The sequence below is a fragment of the Oxyura jamaicensis genome, chromosome 5 (genome assembly GCF_011077185.1).
Source record: "Oxyura jamaicensis isolate SHBP4307 breed ruddy duck chromosome 5, BPBGC_Ojam_1.0, whole genome shotgun sequence".
Classification (NCBI taxonomy): domain Eukaryota; kingdom Metazoa; phylum Chordata; class Aves; order Anseriformes; family Anatidae; genus Oxyura; species Oxyura jamaicensis.
In genome coordinates, this window is record NC_048897.1 from 214,805 (window position 1) to 234,229 (window position 19,425).

General features: G+C 36.9%; 1 protein-coding gene across 6 annotated transcripts in view; it reads right to left on the reverse strand.

The window, feature by feature from the left end:
• The window catches only part of LUZP2 (leucine zipper protein 2), a 187,373-nt gene that overhangs the window by 102,156 nt on the left and 65,792 nt on the right, over positions 1-19,425 (reverse strand). For all 6 annotated transcript variants that reach the window (XM_035329071.1, XM_035329072.1, XM_035329070.1 and 3 more), the window contains 2 exons: positions 1,604-1,721; positions 35-105 (listed from right to left, as the gene is read on the reverse strand). In XM_035329071.1, coding sequence (XP_035184962.1) covers positions 35-105; positions 1,604-1,721 — 189 coding nt within the window. The remainder of the gene's footprint in view (positions 1-34; positions 106-1,603; positions 1,722-19,425) is intronic.

A 19,425-nucleotide genomic window follows, 5' to 3' on the forward strand; every position in this document is an offset into this window, starting at 1 on the left:
AGAAAGGAAAGAAAAGGAAGATGATGTGTCTTACCTTTGCTTTTGGCCCAATTCCAACAGTTTCTGCACATCACCTCTGGCTGATGCTTCATCATTTTTCAAAGACTGGTAACAAAGCAAGAAACCAATTACCAAAGAGATCTTGAATGTTTTTCATTTGTGAAATGATTAATTGGAACCTCTTTCATAAAACATTCCCAGTGAATTACAAATATTAATGAGAAAAGGTTAGAAAAGGAGGAATAGCCTGACTTTTCTCTTCAGCATAACTCAGCACTGCTAACTGTATACATCTGTTCTGTCTCAAGTATTGAGATCTGATTACATAATATAAGTTTAGAAGCAACAAAAAACCATTAAGAAGGCAAGACAAATACATGTGTGAGTACAGAATATAACACCAGAGACCTCTTTGAATATCTCTGGATCTCTGAAGCATTAAGTATAAAATACCTCATAGTATAATTTTGCTGAATACTACTTTCAACTTTGCTGCATAAAAAAATCCCATTCTAAAATAAAGTAGCTACATGCTGAATCACATTTCTATAAGAAATAATAATAATAATAAAACTATAATAATAAAAAAGGAGTGGTAAAGTATTTAAGGCAGCAGTGGGGGGTGGTGGTGGTGGTGAGAAAATGTTCTATAGGTAACAGTTCATATTAATTAGAACCAGAGAAGTCTGGTAAGACAGTATAACACAATCATGGTAAACACAATAGTATATTACTGACACATAGTACCCATTTTTTCCTGAAAAAAGATAGCAGGATGCTACTCCATATATTTTTTCCCAGCTAGCTTATACCATCATAAAGGTAAATATGCAATGTCAGAAAAATACCATCCATTAAAAAGGCATTGAATACAAGGAAAAATCTCAGCTTAAAGGGAATCTGAATGTTTTCACTAGACTAGCACACTGTATCAGTCAAAACCAAACATGCTCTTGAGTGATCATCTGGTGATTTGAGTACTTTGGATCCAGAGCAGGATCTTTACTCTCCTTTTCACTCTGAAGTGCTGATTTGACTGTGAAGTTAATCTGACTATTGTCCTTTCTGTTTATGTACAATACCCCCCAAATCTCCCAAGTTAAATGCAGAAGTGTCTCGGCTCTAGTTGGCTGACTGCCAGTTCATCTAATACAATTTACCAGTTGAACTTGTAAAGTAATCCCCTGCAGTAAATCCAGTGACTCTTGTGTAGATGGCATATCAGCAAGCTAAAGTCAGCGTCTACGCTAGGCTGTGTATATGCAGTTTGTCAGCAAAGATGCAGCCTACAACAGTAAAGAAAATCTCTTCCTAGTAGCTGCCAGGGTAAATGTGCAGGGTAAGTCCACTAAGAGAGCTTATTCTTATGCTGTTCCTTTTTTTTTTTGTTCTACTGTACTATATTTTATTTATTGAGTAAATGGTCAAAGGGATTTCAGGTTCATTCAGATCATATTTTCCTTGAAAACATCCATTTTACTTTCAGTGCAAGATCAACAAAATTATTATTTGCATATTAAAATCAGCAACAACACCACCACACACATTTTTTGAAGTAAATAGGCTGCAATCCTGTGTCACAAAAACCCAGATGTAACCTCACCTGGAGGTTTACTTTAATTCCTTCAAGTTCTTTAGAAGTCTTCGACAACTGACGAAGGATATTGCTCCTTTCCTTAAAGACTTCTTTCAGCTGTCTCTCCAGTTCTTCATAGCCCTGTCTAACACAGAAAACAAAAGCATGAGATCCTCTCACAACATTCCTCAACGTACTTTAAAACAGTCTTAGTTCACCCAAATTTAATTAACTCCAACAAGATCCCAAATTGGAATGTGGGAAGGTCCCCCCCTCCACCTACCCGTATAACAACTTGCTTTCTCCCAATTTAGATAAACAGATGTGTTAAATGTTAATGTGATGTGCTGCATCTGAGTATACAAATCAGACAAGCATTGGCAATTGGGTATTGTTTGTGTTGAACACGAGACAGAAAGGATGTGTTTAACATGAATGATGGGATAGTATGAGATTTTTCTTGTTTTGAAAGATATTCCACACACAAAGCCAAGCAAAACTTTCACAGTATGAAGTTTCGTGACACCCAGTAATTTGGGGAAAGGATGATTCAGTGCTGTCTGGACTTTGTAAAGCCTATTTCTTATAAAAATTTCCCCTGACTGAAATCTTCCTGCATTATAAACTAGAACCAAAAATATGCTAAGAGGAATCAAACTTATATATGAATTAATTAGTAAGTCATAATATTTTGTCTATCTCTTTTAAAAACAGTCATTTTTTCTTACAAAGTAATTATAAAGTTTTCTGTAAAACCCCCAATGAAATCCATCTGACACGCTGGTTTAGGTTCAATGAAGTATGATGAAATATGGATCCAACTCTCACATGCCATTTCATGTAAAAAGCAGACACCTCAGATAATTATAAAACAACAAACTTTTTCATTTAAAATCATGGTTTTGAAGAAGAAGACAATCAGTACACATCCATTCCTTGTACAAGTGCAGTAGGGCGTCTTTTTACCACTGACCTTGCAGTAACTCTACTTTTAAGTAACTCCTAGTGTCTCTAAGAAGGGGAATGAAGAACCTCAACTATTTTCTGATCAGACCTAAGACCTTGAAGTAATCTTAACGTTCCTTTAATGGATTTTGAGTACACTCTTAAGCAAAGCAATATATATATATATTATATATAATTATATTCTGCTCATGTTGCCAGAATGTGGCAGATCAAAAAGCATGGAACTGTTTGAGTTTTTAATCTTTCTAATGACACACAAATATCTCCAGTTTCTCACTGCTGCAAAAATAAGAGCAGGGATGTTTTGGCCTGCAGTGTAGTACCCAATACTTTCAGTGAAGATCATCAGCACACAGTAGGTTGACTTCCTTTATTCAGCAGAAGTTTTATTTTAGAGGACAGCTGAAGAAGAAGAGAGGAGAGAGGGCTTCCTCCACCCCCCAATAACAAAAAACTTAAGTTTTCCCAGGATGGAAAAACATAAACTAAAATCTAACGCTTCCACTACCTGGTAAATAAAATACTCAGCTTTCAGCAAGTTATTTTATTCTCTTGATATGTTTTGCTTTTCCTCTCAACTGGTGAATGAACTGCATTAGAAGAAATGGTGGCTTCAGACCATTTCTATTATGTTCATCTACCAAATAAAAGGAAAAATTGGAAATCTCAGGGAACAGGAAGTGCCTCTGAGAATAGCTTTATGAACACCTAGGGCAAAGCCCATGCAAGGAAATTATGTCAGGACTCAATTACAGTTAACCTATGTAGTATCTCAACAGCACTCAATCTGGTTGTCCTTGATATAGGATAACTAATGTTATCGGAAGTACACAATCAAACACAAGTCAGTCACATCACAGGTTTGCAAGGAAAACCCATATCCTGAGAATTTGAACCTTCCACAATTCAGTGTTATTTACAACACGGGTTTGGCTTCATATGTTTCTCTCAGGTTGCATGACAACCTACTATTACGTGAACTAAATCTAGCCAGTGCTAGAACACTTGATAAATACTAACATTTTAGTTGTTACATGAAACTAATATAAAATCTCCTGCATTAAGCTTATGAAGAAACACCTGCAGCTTTTGTCACCACCCCAGCTATATGTGATTTTTAATGAGGTATACATCACAGTAAAAGAGCCGGCTCACCTCGGTGCCAGGAACAATATTAAGTGTAATCAGCCTGACAAGCTTCAGAGAATACTCCTATTTTAATTTGATAATGAACCGAGGTCAAGCACGAATTTCCTCTTGCTAAAGTAATCAGGTAGTTTCAGTAAGGTCACCATTTCCATTCTTCTTTAAGCAGCACAAAGCATGTATTAGCCTTTTGGCATTGAAATGTCATCCTTTTGTTTAAAGTGAAACCCTGCATTAAAAAATCCAACCAGGTGGTAACACTGTTTTAAATAATCACTCCAAATTAAAGCCCTAGCCAGGACTTTAAATTGCTTGTTCTTTAACAATTGCTAAAGAATTGTTAATTTAATTGTTCCTTAAATTGTTGACAATATTACTTCTGATATCAATCTTTGACTCTTAGCACTGTATCCAAGGACAGCGTTCATGTATCTGACAACAGTAAAATTCAGCTTTGCACATGGCTATTTATAATATGACTGCAATTTCTACATTGAAAAGTTAGGTCATTTAGACCAACCAAGAGCAATTTAAGTGAACAATAAAATAAATAAAATAAAACAGGTGAATTTGTCAATACAAAATAGTATTTTGTATTTATATAGTATACTATATTGTAGTCATGAATCACTTAGATCATTCAACTATTTGAGGACTCTTACTATTTCAGAGAAGTGAATATATCTTCACTTTTGAACCTTAATAAAAACAGGATTCCCAGGACTGAGTTTAAGCAAAGATAAAACAAAGACTTAAGCACTCAATTGTTTTTCTTATTCTTCCCTTCTTGAATTATGAGTAACTGAATTTCAGTCTGCCACACATTTGATGAATGCTCTTTGGAAGGTCTTTCACACATACGCAGTATCATTTTAAGTAAGGACAGACAAACCATTTTAGAAGTCACTTTTCCACAACAGCATACCCATTCCCTGTAGTTGTGCTGTTATTTTCTGAAATTCATATTAAAAATGAATTGTTCCCATAATGACACATTAGCAGTATTTTTTTATGTGAAGTCATGTAAATCACAAACTAAAAAGTCAAGAAATATAAGAAATACAGAATTTCATCCTGATAAGCATCAAATTCCTCTGAATCTGATTAACACTGTAGTTATTTAATTAAGAAAAAAAAATGACAAAAGATGTAAAGCAATTGGACCAGCCTTAAACAGCATACTTCCTCTGACATCAGATTTGAATAGAAGGGACATCCAAGCTATATCTAGCTATCTGAATGAAACATACAGCTCTTTAAGGTGGGTGGCATCATCACTCATTACTGAGGAGAAAAAATAAATAAAATTTTGAAGCTTATAGGGAAATGTTTAGACTTGATGACATATTATTGGGGCGTGAAGAGAGAATGGATTCTTGCAACCAGAAAAACAAGCTCTCAACTAAAAGATAGACTTACACCCAACTCGGATGCCAGTTTGGTAGTACAGGACAGTTTGGGAAGAATTTGACTCGGTGTTGCACCATATCATGCCATAAACACTGCAAAATCCCAGCAATTTTCTGAAACCTTTCAATCCTCAAAAACTGACTGAGTCTTACTTCTTCTGCACTAAATTACACATGGAGACAATAAGTTTAAACCTATTTCTAGGACCTTCACTAGTTAATTATACACACAGATTAAATCTGTTCTGTGAGTAGTAGGTTACACCAGTTACACCATTCTGCAAAATGAAGTGTCATTATCAGCATACTCACCTGGGACTAGAAAGAATATTAAACATTTTATCAAGAATGTGCTTTTAAAAAGGTACATTATAAACCAGAATAATTTAGCAATACTTCTCATGTTAAGGTCATCTGTAATACTGTAAGAGCAAGCAGTTTCGCATATATATCACCAGACTATTGATGTAGTGTCGGTCTAAGTCCCAATATCATTTGTTTTCAGGAAATAACATTCCCTTATATTTCTAAGCTTAGTCAGCTGTTTTGACTCTTCTATTACTCTTACTGACACAACTGAATGTATTATACTAAACATTTCAATGGATTCTAAGTTTTAGCATGCAACAGAGACAAATGTGTAGCAACTCCACCTTTCCATCACTCCACCTCTGACTTATTTCCTTAAACATCAGAAGTTCAGCTTTTAGTCTTCGAAATACAGATCATGCTTCTCACTGAATGTTAGATAGAATGGCAGGACAAAGGAAAATTGATTTTGTTTTCTGACTGTTTACAAAGCTTTTTTTTTGAAATGACAGCTTTTCTAAAGATTTCAATTACTTATAGTACACAAGCTTTCATTGCAGTTGGGGACACTTAAAACCTGCATTTAAGACAAGAAACTTAGATGGATGCATCTTTCAGCTAATCTGTTGTCACTTATATTCTTACATCGCTTGTCATCTGTTGTCACTTATACAAGACACTTGCTCCATTTTTCATTTTTTCTGCTCTACTTGTAATTAACAGTTGAGGACATGCTATGGTAAATTCTAAGAAAATGAGGTGAGATTATGAAAAGGACACAGCGCTAACGTGTTCGGCCTTTTTCTTTGTTTTAAATCACCAATAGTTATGAAAAGAGTAGACTGCATTCCTTTCCATGCATCATAAACAATAATGCTTACAAAGTACACTTGTCAAGCGCAGGATGGCTCAGGTGTTCCTAAAGCAATCACTTAAGAGAGACTCTTGGGGGCAGATGCATATACATGGATGCAGTTTGTATTCAAGTGAGAAAGACTCATCCCAGTTATGAATCAACATACATGGAAGTTGAAGATAGGAATCTCTAAAATTGTAAAAATAAGCAAAAACATTATCTTTTGGATAGTTAACAATTATTTTTCAGTTCTCATATTCTTCATCATTTATATGTAATATTGTCTCTGCTCAGATTTTCAACTGCAAATTTAAAACTTTTGACTATGACCTCAATGTTACTAACCTTCAGTCCAATACTCTTGTACTGTTCTGAAGAGATAATGAACACTGCTTTCTTCCAACATCTGACAATAGTCAGTCTAACATTTCTGTTTCAGCTAGCTATATAATTTCATCTCTTACTTGGTTTAGAATTTTACATTTAGTTCTGCTGTTAATAAAAATAGACCTACCTGCATAATGACATCTATAGGAAACTTCCCACTCTTTTTCTGTCTAAGCTGTTATCTCAGTTAATATAAAATTTAGATAATTCTATGTTATTTGGCGAAAAAGTCAATGTGGATAGTATGAAAGTCTGTTTCACTGTTCAGCAACTTAGTTTAGAAAAGGTTATTGGTCAACTCTAATCAGATGACAGTTCTGAAATCAAAGTTCTAAAACTTTTTTTTTTTTTTTAATAACACAGAAGCAACAAGATGAGAAATTAGTCCCAGATCATTTGATTCTACATACACAAGTCTGTATATGCACACACCAAGACATACACATTTGTAAACATACACAAGACCTATGTCTAGTATAGATAATTATTTCTAGGCAGAGACATGCTTCAGGGAACATTTGCTTTAAATGCAAGCTGGAATCCTATAATCATACTAAAAAGATGCATTATGATCACTGAGCAGTATTTTCTTCAGATCTGGATTTACCCAAGTCCACTCAACATTTGTGCTGGCTGTACAAAGGCCAGCAAGACAGTACAAGGTTAACTAATTTAAATCAAATTCATCCACTCCATTTTAAAATCTAAACATGACTCATCTTAATGTTGAGCTACCCGCTTGTCATCATGCATCACTTCTCAAAAACCTAACACTACTAAGAATTAGTATTATGAAACATATCCATTATGAAATCATACCATGATTTTTAAAATTATTTTTATAATTTTATTCAAATATATTGGCAAATTAAGTTACAAATCCAATAAGAGACATCATGTGACACCATGGAGCCCAAGCTCTTCTGAGGACTCTTTTGCATTACTTGATACTCAGCACTAGGTTAAACTGTCTTCTTACTGGTTTAGAGTGCTAGCAGAGCAAGCACCTGTCTGTCTGAAGAAGACAATACATCAGTAAACTGATAAAAGCAACTTCTGTGCAGAAGTTATGAAAGTGCCACAATACAAGAAGTATATAAAACTTCTCAGCGTGGCTCCCAGACATGAAAGAACATTTGTCAGTTTTAGTTGTTACATCTTTGGTCATGCAGCACTGAAGCCTTATCCAGGGGAGCAGTCAATCTGTCTTGGATTCTTGGTAAGCTTTACACAACTGTTTGTCTGTCTGGGGTAAGCCACCTCATTTTGGTGGTCAAGGGCTCCATGTCCAAATGGAGGCCAGTGACAAGTGGTGTACCTCAGGGGTCTGTCCTCAGACCGGTACTGTTTAATATCTTTATCAACGACATAGACCGTGGGATCAAGTGCACCCTCAGCAAGTTTGCAAATTACACCAAGCTGAATGGCTGATACAACAGAAGGAAGGGATGCCATCCAAAGGGACCTGGACAAGCTTGAGAAGCAGTCTGATGTGAACCTAATGAGGTTCAACAAGTCTAAGTGCAGGGTGCTGCATGTGGGCTGGGGCAATCCCAGACATGAGTACAGACTGAATGAAGAACTCATTGAAAGCAGCCCTGCGGAGAAGAACTTGGGGGTTCTGGTGGATGAGAAGCTTGATGTGAGTCAGCAGTGTGCGCTTGCAGCCCAGAAGGCCAACTGCATCCTGGGCTGCATTATAAGAGGAGTGGCCACCAGGTCGAGGGAAGTCAATGTCCCCCTCTACTCTGCATTTGTGAGACCCCACTTGGAGTACTGTGTCCAGGCCCGGTGCCCCCAGCACAAAAAGGATGTGGAGCTGTTAGAGCGGGTCCAGAGGAGGGCCATAACGATGATCAAGGGGCTGGAGCGCTTCTCCTACAAAGACAGGCTGAGAGAACTAGGGCTGTTCAGCCTACAAAAGAGAAGGCTCTGGGGTGACCTCACTGCAAGCTTTCAGTATTTGAAGCGGACTTCTAAAAGAGATGGAGCTCTTTGCTCAAACAGATATTCACAGGATGAGGGGAGAAGGTTTTAAATTAAGAGAGAGGGGAGATTTAGATGAGATGCTAGGAGGAAATGCTTCACTCAGAGGGTGGTGAGGCACTGGAACAGGTTGCCCAGAGAGGCTGTGGATGCCCCATCCCTGGAGATGTTTGAGACCAGGTTAGATGAGTAACCTGATCTAGTGGGTGGTGTCCCTGCCTATGGCAGGGAGGTTGTAACTAGATCATCTTTGAGGTCCCTTCTAACCCAAGCCATTCTATGATTCTATAATTTTGTTTTTGTTGTTTCATTTGTTTTGTTTTTAATCTGTCTGCTAGATAATTATACCCAAGAAAATCTCCACAATACACTCCAGGAGGCTTCTTTCTCAAAGGAAACAGTAAGAATATTCTATTCTACTTAAATAAAGAATTTGTTTTCAGACACCTGTTTTACAGAATCTGTCATGAAATGAAAAAAAATAAAAATGTAACTATCTCCTTATAATGCATAAGTTACCTGCTCAGCAATTCTGCCAGCAGTTCTGTCCTTGTACCTGCTCTTCACCCTGTTACAGCAGCACCAGAAGAATAAACAGAAGAGACAGAAGCAATTGTATAGTTCATTTTCTACCAGAAAGGACAACTTTGATCAATTTAACATCAAATTTGTCTTTATGGTATCAAGCCGCTTTTAACTTTGTTCAGTCCACATTGAAAACAGTTTTTCTCAAAATAATATATCCTTTGAGCTTGCACTAGAGGACCATGTGTTCTGCAACACTGTTGATTTGGAATACTTGAAACATTTCTTCAAAATCCTTAATATATTCAAAGAGTTTTTTTTTTTTTTAATTTGCTTTTTACTTCATATTGGCACAGCAATGATGCTGTCACACATCCATGATACCTTTTCATTTGTGATTTATTTATTTAAAATTATTCTCCACATCTTGAACAGCATCCTCAATAAACTTCAAACACTTGCTTAAAAGAAGTATAAAACCTAATTATGTATTTAATTGCTGTTCTGTATAAACATCCGTGTTCTTATAAATCTGTACTTAAGGAGACCTCTATTGTATTGAGAACCATTGAACTTGTTGCTGATATAGCACACATTCTTTTGGAATTTAATTGTTCAAATGTGCTACAGTTCTATTTTTATACAATATGAATTCCAAAAAGCATTGCTTGTTAGGATCATATATTGGCCAATCAATCAAAACTGTTATCTTGACTTTAGCTGTAATGTTACTTGGGTAATTTTCAATATGATGCAATCCTCAGGTTCTCTTTCTTTTCCAATAGCGAAAGTAAAGAGAAAGGAAAGGCAAGTCAGAGAAAAATACTGCTGTACCTGCTAAGCATCAAGGTACAGTACCATAGGAAAGATCACGGGCTGCATAAAACGTAACAGGATTAAAAAAGTCAGAGTGCAAAAGGAGACATAGAAGGAGCACAAAATAAATACAAAGTTCTGAGCAGCAGGCTGAAATCTAAACAAAAGACAAATACCTGAGCAGTTCAAAAGTACAAACAAGTCCTTGATAGCAATTAGGAGAGCTACATGAAAAACTTAAGGACCGCTGCTGTCTCTGACTCCATAACAAAAAAATTCTGAGAGTTCTGTTTCCAGCAGAAGTTGTGAGGGAATGTGAGGGAAACTTGGAATAACTAAGTGTAAAACTAGTGAACACCAATTATCTGGAACAGAAAAAACTACCCAGAAAGTTGAGAACTGGTTATTTTGAAAACATGGCAACTTCTGAAACATGAAAAAGAGAAATGCTGAAAATAAATAAATAAATAAGGTAGATTTTAAAGCATTATAAATGAAAAATAAATGAAAAGTATAAAACAAATAATTTCCTTATTTAGCACTTGCCAAAATATTGAAATTTTGTATGTCATTTGTATTTCTATCCAGAAACAGGTACATGCAAAAAACATTGCATTTTATCACACTCTGGGGTTCTCCTTGTAAAAGATAATATAGAGCAATGTATATTAATTCACAGAACCACTGAATCATCTAGGTTGGAAGAGACCTCCAAGATCACCGAGTCCAACTTCTGACCTAACACTAACAAATCTTCCACTAAACCATATCCCTAAGCTCTACATCTAAACGTCTTTTGAAGACCTCCAGGGATGGTGACTCAACCACTTCCCTGAGCAGCCCATTCCAATGCCTAACAACCTTTTCGGTAAAGAAGTTCTTCCTAATATCCAACCTCAACCTCCCCTGGCACAACTTTAGCCCATTCCCCCTCATCCTGTCACCAGGCACGTGGGAGAATAGACCAACCCCCACCTCGCTACAGCCTCCTTTAAGGTCGCTCCTGAGCTTCCTCTTCTCCAGACTGAACAATCCCAGCTCCCTCAGCCACTCCTCATAAGCCTTGTTCTCCAGACCCCTCACCAGCCTCGTTGCCCTTCTCTGGACTCGCTCGAGCACCTCCGTGTCCTTCTTGTAGCGAGGGGCCCAAAACCGAACACAGAACCCGAGGTGCGGCCTCACCAGAGCCGCGTACAGGGGGACAATACATTACTCCTTTTTTCCTGTACAGTGCTCCTTTCTGATTCCCCTCAAAAATTTACTGCATCTTAAGTTGCACACAAAGAAAAAAAAAAAGTGATACAGAAGTAAAGTAACTGATATTGCCATTGGAATGATATTGATATTTCTCTTTATCAAGTCATATTGATTTTTCCCTTTATCAAGACCGTATGCAGTTATTATTCATATAGTTAAGCTTAATAAAATATGTACTTAATAAAATCTGCCTGCAATATTTATAGCTTGACAATTCATCAGTAATGTATCTGAAATAACAGAATAATGTGAGTGGACAGACTCCAATGGATGACATGATAGAATGGATCAGCAAAACAGATATGCTTTCATTCTTTACCTTAGGTTTATTTCATGTATTTTCTCCAAAGACAAATTTTATATTTCCAAAAACCTGGATTAAAACAATATATATATATATATCTTCATGATGGAAATTCCAGCTTAGTGGAAGCTCTTAATTATCGTGCCATCCATCCATTCTGAAACTCACCTTACTAGTTTGTAGGCGAGATTCGGAGCTCTCCTTAATCAAGTCTTTTATGGTTTTCCCTTGAAGTCTATGATGAAGTATTCAGGAGACTTGCTCCCTTCTTGCCATTAGTGTTCCACTGTGTTTACTTGTACAGTGACTAAAGCACTTTATTAACAATTTGTTTGTTTGTTTTGACCTTGGATTTCCCATAGCATCTATCACTTTAGTATCCAAATGACTCAGAATCACATTTGAATCATTTTTTTTTTTCATGAGAGTGAACATCCTTAGTGAACACAGAGTACCACAAGGGGAAGAGGAACACCAGACATGAGTAGCCTCAGTTCATCAAACGGATTAAGCAAGGGACAGGCTGCATCAGGACAAGCTTTACAATCCAAGCCATACATACACCCACTGCCTACAGTTTCCTGAAATGCACCCCACTAGCCACTCATGTATTGGGAACGCTTGAGCCTGGGGCAAACACTGAACTTTATAGCCAGGTGTTAATACAAGCCTACCATCAGATCAACCCTCCCTGGCACTGGAGTATGCATTCCAGAAGTTTCAGCTACTACTCTGCTCTCATTTGATGATACATAGCCTATACCAAGTCTCGCCACGCTGCTCTTGCTCACATCCTCCTGTTAGCCAGGGCTTGCTACACACACAGCTCTTGTTCAGGGCAAGACCATGATGCTCCTGTGACAAGGAGCAATAAGAAACTAAAACAACTACAGGAATATACCATTCTGACAGCTGGACACTGATCCCATAGCAGCTTCGTCTTTAAGTGACTTTGGGAACAGCAGTACATCACTCTACTTGTAAAACTTTTCCCTTTGCTTTTTAGAGGCTGTGGGAACTACAGATATCTGAGCAGTTTTTCAAAGGTCACAGCATAAATTATAATGTAAAACATTACCAAGTGCAAATATAAGTATTCCTAACAGTTTTGACTGTATTTTTTTTTTTAATAAAAAAAAATATATATTTATTTTCTGCATACATCATCATGAGAAATACAAGGGATGGGGTCACAAGGGAAACAGCTAAATTTACCAGGTACAGAGTGTAGAACAAGTGCTAAAGAAAAACATTGTTAACAAGTTTCACGCAAATTTCTGTTTGCTGTTGAGAAAATCCTTCTGGATTGGTGAAATGCAGCTACATTTAAAATATATATGCATAAAAAGCAAACACCAAAAGCAAATGCCCATGTCACTTCCTACAGACTTTCTCTTTTCTCATACGCTAACTCTTCCCTCAACATATGCCTCCATCAGCAACTAGCACCCGGTACATCTTGTAGATGGAACAAAATCTACCTCTTAACTTCACTTCAAAGTTTTTATTTTTATCAGGTTCCCAGCAATATAAACTCTTCCTGAGCTACATCAAGAGCTATGTGAACCAAACTTGCTCGGAGAATATCTAATTGACACAGAACAGCTGTGAACATACCCTTGTTTCCCTTCTCATTCCATATCTGCTTTGAATGACATTTCCATTGCATAGATTTTCAGGCTCAATGGGAGCAAATGTTACATAGCAAACTTCTTTGTCAATGCACTTTGTGAGATCAAAGGTTTCTTTCAGAGAATGGCACATGAACGTGCCTGAAATTCACCATATGTGCAAACTAAGGAGGATGGTTCAATATACTGGGCGTCACTTCTCTCCTCAAAAGGAAGAGCTTCCTTCAGTTCCAGCCTATTTTAGCTCAGTCAGAAGCCAGATATGACTTAACGCAATTGTCTACATTCGTAATTTTTCTTATTGTGACTTCCACACCTTTTTAATTTTATTATTAACTTTTGTATCATCTTTTGTGACCCTCACTCAAATGAGCTCAAAATAACTATGGAAAAATTGGAACGGATGGGTTCTAGCAATGCTACAACGATGTAAATTTTTACATCTGCTGGAGAGATTTCCCTAGTTACGAGCATACTAATATCAGTACGCTCTCCAACTTACAGTCTACAAATATTACTGTATTTAAATTTTCCTGAATGCCTGACATGTCAGATTTCATCATTTCATTCAGATGGTTCATTTTTTTCCCATAACAACAACATATAATAAAGAGTTCCATTAAAAACTGGAATACAAATTTGATCAACTCCACACACAACTTAAAATCCCTCCTCTGTAATTCCCCTCTCAAGAAAAATAAAGATTATGGAAATATCAGGTCCAGCTAGTGTGTCTGTATTCTCCTGTCTTAAATCTGTGCTCCTGCACAGTCATGCAAGCACTTCTACATAAGGAAGAAGGTGAAGGTCAAAAGGCACTTCGATATCTTGCACCAGTTCAGTAACTTACATCAGTTATTTTTACCCTACACTCAACTTCTCCCTGATATGGCTTAATCTTGAGGTAGCTCAGTCTTGAGGAGCTTCCACTTCTCTGGCAACACTGAGCACCTCAGACAACAGTTTCTTTTTGCTGTTTCTGGACCACAAATAACAGACAGAGGCCTGGGGAAGATCATATCCCCTAGGGTAAGCACTTGGTTTTAAACACCTTTCCTACTGCACTTGGATGTGGCACCGAGGAGCAGTCTGACTATGAGAAACAATCCAAGCTTTAGCACAGATTAGTTACAAATTCCCACATCAAAGTGAACAGTAGTCAGTCTTTCAGGAGGCTGTAAAGGAGGCACTTCTATTTACCACTACACTTTCCAAGAAGGTTAGAAAACGCGTACAACCTATATAACCCAGCGGTTATTTAAAGGGTTTATTGATTTAGCTTGTACCTGAACTCGAGAATGGTTTTCTCAGGGGGAATTACAATATGAGATCACTTACCAAGGACAAGTCCACTCCTTCAGAGTGATGTATTTTGCCTTGTTTTATTTACACCCAGATGTTTAACTAAAACAAATATGCATGAAGGATTTCAATTATACTCAATTATATACTGGCATTCTTAGCTGTGAGAAAGGATTAGCTGCTTACAGAGTGAAAGCTGTGTTTAACATATCCCACGTCATGAATTGTGCAGGCAACAAGATCTGGTGTATTGACTTCCTGATAATTCCATCACTGTTTGCTCCCTCCCCAGTGAACAGTTCACTCTTCTAACAAAACTAAAAAATAGCAGCTGTATTTTCAGACCAATTGCTCCTTCCACCTGGTGCACCTCTTCACATGAAACCAAGAAAGGAATTGTACCCAAGGGAAACAAAATGCTTTGTACATTCATGCATGCATATTTATATCTAAAAACACACCTAGCCAAAACACAAGGTATTTCCTCTACATTACTTTCTCTTAAGGACCAAATGGAAAGCACTTCAAGTCTTGAAAAAAACCCACAGCCTTTGCTAGTTATATGTGCTATTCATTATCATAGGTAGAATCTTATATTTATTTCATTAACTGCAGAGAAGCAGAGGTGATGTAGAGCCTTGATGATATATTTATATACTCCCAGTTGGGAGAATTTAGAAAAAAATCCTGCACACATGCAGTTACACACTCCTATGTAGCTCAGAAATAAAAAATGATGTTGTGATAAAAGAGTTTCACTAAACATCCTTCAAACTCACACATTTCACGCATCCACTTATGTTACAGACGAGACCAAGCACAATTCTGCCTTCATATATGTGCAGAGATGCCAGAGTTAGGCAGCACTGAACTCTTGAACTCAAAGGCATCATCTTATATGAAAACTCAAAAAAAAATATTACAGGTTTGCTCAGAGACAAACATCTTTCACCTGCATTTTTTTTCCCTATTCTTGTTGCAAGTCTTGGCTAATAACTGCAATTTTCAGGAAACCATCACTGCACTCATGTTGAACAGCTTATTTATGACACAATTCAGTTACTGAAGGCTGTTATAAAAATCAAGTAATTGAACTACAACAGGAGCAAAGTGAGGTGGCTGACCATCTCAGACCAGCAAGACTATTCTCAGAACACATAAAGATTTTTTTTCCTTGCAGAGAATACATTATTTTTCATATGTCAGGTGTAGGTTTTCAAAACACAAGCATGCAAACAGTAAATGCAGTTGCAGCACATGAATCATAGAAAGGAGGCCAACTTCACTACTACGTTAATGGGAGCGACTGATATGGACCTCACTGGAACCTGGGTAAGGAACCACATAATGACCTTTTTTTGTCTGTTTGGATCAATCATTACATACACATCACATTTCTTTGTTGTTGTTGTTCTCTTAAATACTAAGAGTCATTAATAACTAATATTGAAAGGCTTTAATACTGAAGTTGTTTGGGTACTATACCCTTGTCATAAATATTGTGTAGCTGTCATTGTAGTGGAGACCCTTCAAAATGACTCGAGCTTCCTTTCTCTTAAGGAAAAAAACGAGAGATAATTCAGCACATTATAAAAGCAGTACGGTTCTAAATCATGCTGTGTACAAACCTTGTGTTTTTCCAGTAACATTCTCAAAAAAAAAAAAAAAAAAAAAACCAACCACCTAGGAACAATGAATCTTAAAAAACAACATGCAACGTGTACACTTGAAAGGACAGTATCTTCTGAAATCTACTTCAGGAAAACAGTTCCAAATGTTTGATGATATAACCTTTATTGTTTGCAATTTAAACTTAGTAGCAAACATATCAAGAGCTTCATAGGGGTTACCTGTTAATCTTACTGTCTGTTGTTTATATTATCAACAAAACTTGGGAATTCTTATGCTTTTGCTTGTTCTGTGATGAATTTCATAAAGTGGAGAAAACAGTAGCAATTTTATTATTCATGCACTTTTTTCTCTTGTCATTTCATGACATGAAATAGTCACTAGAAAACTGCTCTACTTTAACAACTACACTTGATGAGCTTCCCTTACCCCCAAATTTAAAGGTATTTCATTTGGTTTCCTTACTTAGCCTGTTAGACCAATGCACTTTTACCTAAAATGCAACATCCGTTAATAAAAGGAAAAGTATTAATTTCTAACTATTTATATCTGAGTAGTCCTTTTATTACTAAGGCTGGTCTCACTATTTTTAGAGTTGTGTGTGCATACAATTGTTGTATGTACCAGGGACTGATGTAATATTGAGTAGTGTTGGAAAAATTTGCCAAAAGAGAACTAAATACTGAAAAATGTAGCAATAAATGTAGCAATAAACCTACAGAATCAAAGAAGGAAGCACACGCATTCCCTGTATCCAACAGGTCAGTTATTAGTACCTAGGAGATTTGGGATCCCGTTTTCCACTAATTTGGCTCTCATCTCAGACAATGTCACAGCTTTTATAACAGTTGATAATTGTTGGCATACCTTGCTGATGCTCTTCTCCCTTTATAGAGAATTAAGTATTAATGACGGTAGTACAACAATCCTATTGCTTATGTGAATGATTCCTCCAAAAAAGAAAAAAAAAAATCAAAGCAATTCTCAATCAGTCTATTCTGTACAAAGTAAAATAGCTGCAAATGAATGGGATTCATGGGTTCTTCATCACCTCACCTTTCAAAGTAAATAATTAGCTTCATATTTCCCATATTGAACTTCAAAGGCAGTACAAACCCACAGCCTGCATAACACAAAAAGCACTTCAAGGAGCTGAACAGATTAGTTTCCAATACTGAGGGTGGGGGTAGGGGTGTTATGAAAACAGAAATATTGTTTGAACTTTGTCTGTTTGCTACTGAACCCAAACTAATTATTTCTACCCTGCCATCTCTAAAATGTATTCACAAGCTTATGTTTAAAAGTACAGGATGCTTAGTACAGTTCATCACTTGTAAAGCAAACAACCAAAAAAAAAAAAAAAAAATAGCCCCAGAAAGAAGCCAGAGTACATAATTTCATCTCTGACCCTTGAGGCTGTTTCCTTTGTTTCTGTCATGTTCAATTTAACCCATATGGTAAAACCAACAGTTCAACGTACATTTACAGGATGAAAAATGCATGGCACTTTTTGGTTGACAAAGCAAACCAAAGTTAGAACACAAGCAATTTTCTATGAGACAGGAGTCTGTTGAAGCTCCTCACCTATCTCAGTGTGGAGCTTAAGCCTTTTTGTCTGCTCATCTCCAGCAAAAAACGTGCATGCCAGCACAGTGAACAGCTAAATAACCAATTTGACGAGAAGTTTTTGGCTGAAGTCTCTTTTTTCTTTTTTAAGTTCTTTCCAAACGGATTCACCTTTGCTGCTTAGCTACAGAAGGCTAGGCAGAAGGAAAAACAGGTGGAATGGGAGCAGTCAATTACTTTGTGTTTGCAGCCTAATGCCTGTCTATGTTTGAGCCTGAAGCAAGGATTCTTCCTTGAGCTAAATGTAGCTGATTTCTTAGGACACATTGCTTCTATCAGGTCACTTGCGAAGGTTTCTTATTACGCATCATTACTATGACAACCCTTTGCAAAACTGTCAAATAACAAATGAAAATTTTACGTCATAATGATTTTTCTGTCCCCCTTCTATTCAACATTTTTTACTGTAATTATTTTATTTGTTCTTCAGTTTTGGAGGTACAGAAGAGCTCCATACTGTAGATATTGCAGGCATGCATTTGCCCCTGGCAGATAAGGGGATTCAGGGAACGACTTGAAAGCAAACCAGGATTCTCAACATCTGCATTTCAGTTGTGGAGCACCTCCAGCTTCTGTGAGCTTCACAGGGAAATACATCTCTCTCCTACCTCCAAAAAATGAAGTGTTTAGGCTCAAAAGGCACTATTTTATACTCAGATCTGCAAATTAGAAAGAAAATTGCTCTATTTAATTAAAAAACAGCTACAGGAGAGCAATATTAGACGCTGACATCTATCACAAAATCAGCAATCTGAACTTTGGTATGGATCAGAAATGGCCATAAAATGGTAACCTTCACCTCCTGTGGAAGATACTGAATGTCTCCTCTCATATGGGTTTTCTTGGAAAGCTTCTCTAAGATAATTTATACAGGACATAAACTGACATCACCCAAAGACTTCTTCGGGGAAGGAAGGGCTGACACTGATTCTGTCATAAGCACTCTGCTCCCACGGACATTTGAATATTTTTCAATACAGACAGTGCAGAAGTGATTCCCTGCCACAAATTTTAACAGTTTAACACTTTCAAGGCACCTTTAGCTAGTTTCACACATACATGGATTAGAGAAGAGGTGAGGGATGCTTCGGTTTTAGGAGAACAACAACTGTAAGGGAAGGACTTCTATTTTAGCTTCCTGTGTACTTTTTTCCCTGAAGTTTTACAACCTTTCCTCTATTGTTGTATTCAAGAAAGCTTATATGCTTCCCTGAGAGATCTTTGAATGGTTCCCCAGTGCCAGTTTCTAAGGATATATTAAATTCTTATCCATTATCATTCACATCGTCTGCTTTTTCAAGTCCAGGATTAAGTTCATATATTCCAGGTAAAGTATTTTTACGTTTCTATTTTTAATGTAGCTAAAGTGAGGAAATTATGATCACCGGACCATAGTCATTCAAAAATTCATGTCTCACTCATCACTTACAGTTCATTTTCTTTTGCATAATCTGAAAGAGGCTGTGAAACTAACATTCTTCAGCAAACATGGTTCAGAGAAAAGAAAGACAAGGCAAAAGCTACAGCATGTACATAGGTTGAGGGGGGAGTGGGTGCGGGGGAGAAACAAGGGCTGTATTTTAAGTTTTGTTTTTAGCCAAACTCAAGTTAGCTGCCTAGTTAACTGAAACTCTCCCTGATAACTGCAGCATCCTCTACACACAGAAGCTTCATTGTGTAATGCCTGTTTACAATTTAAG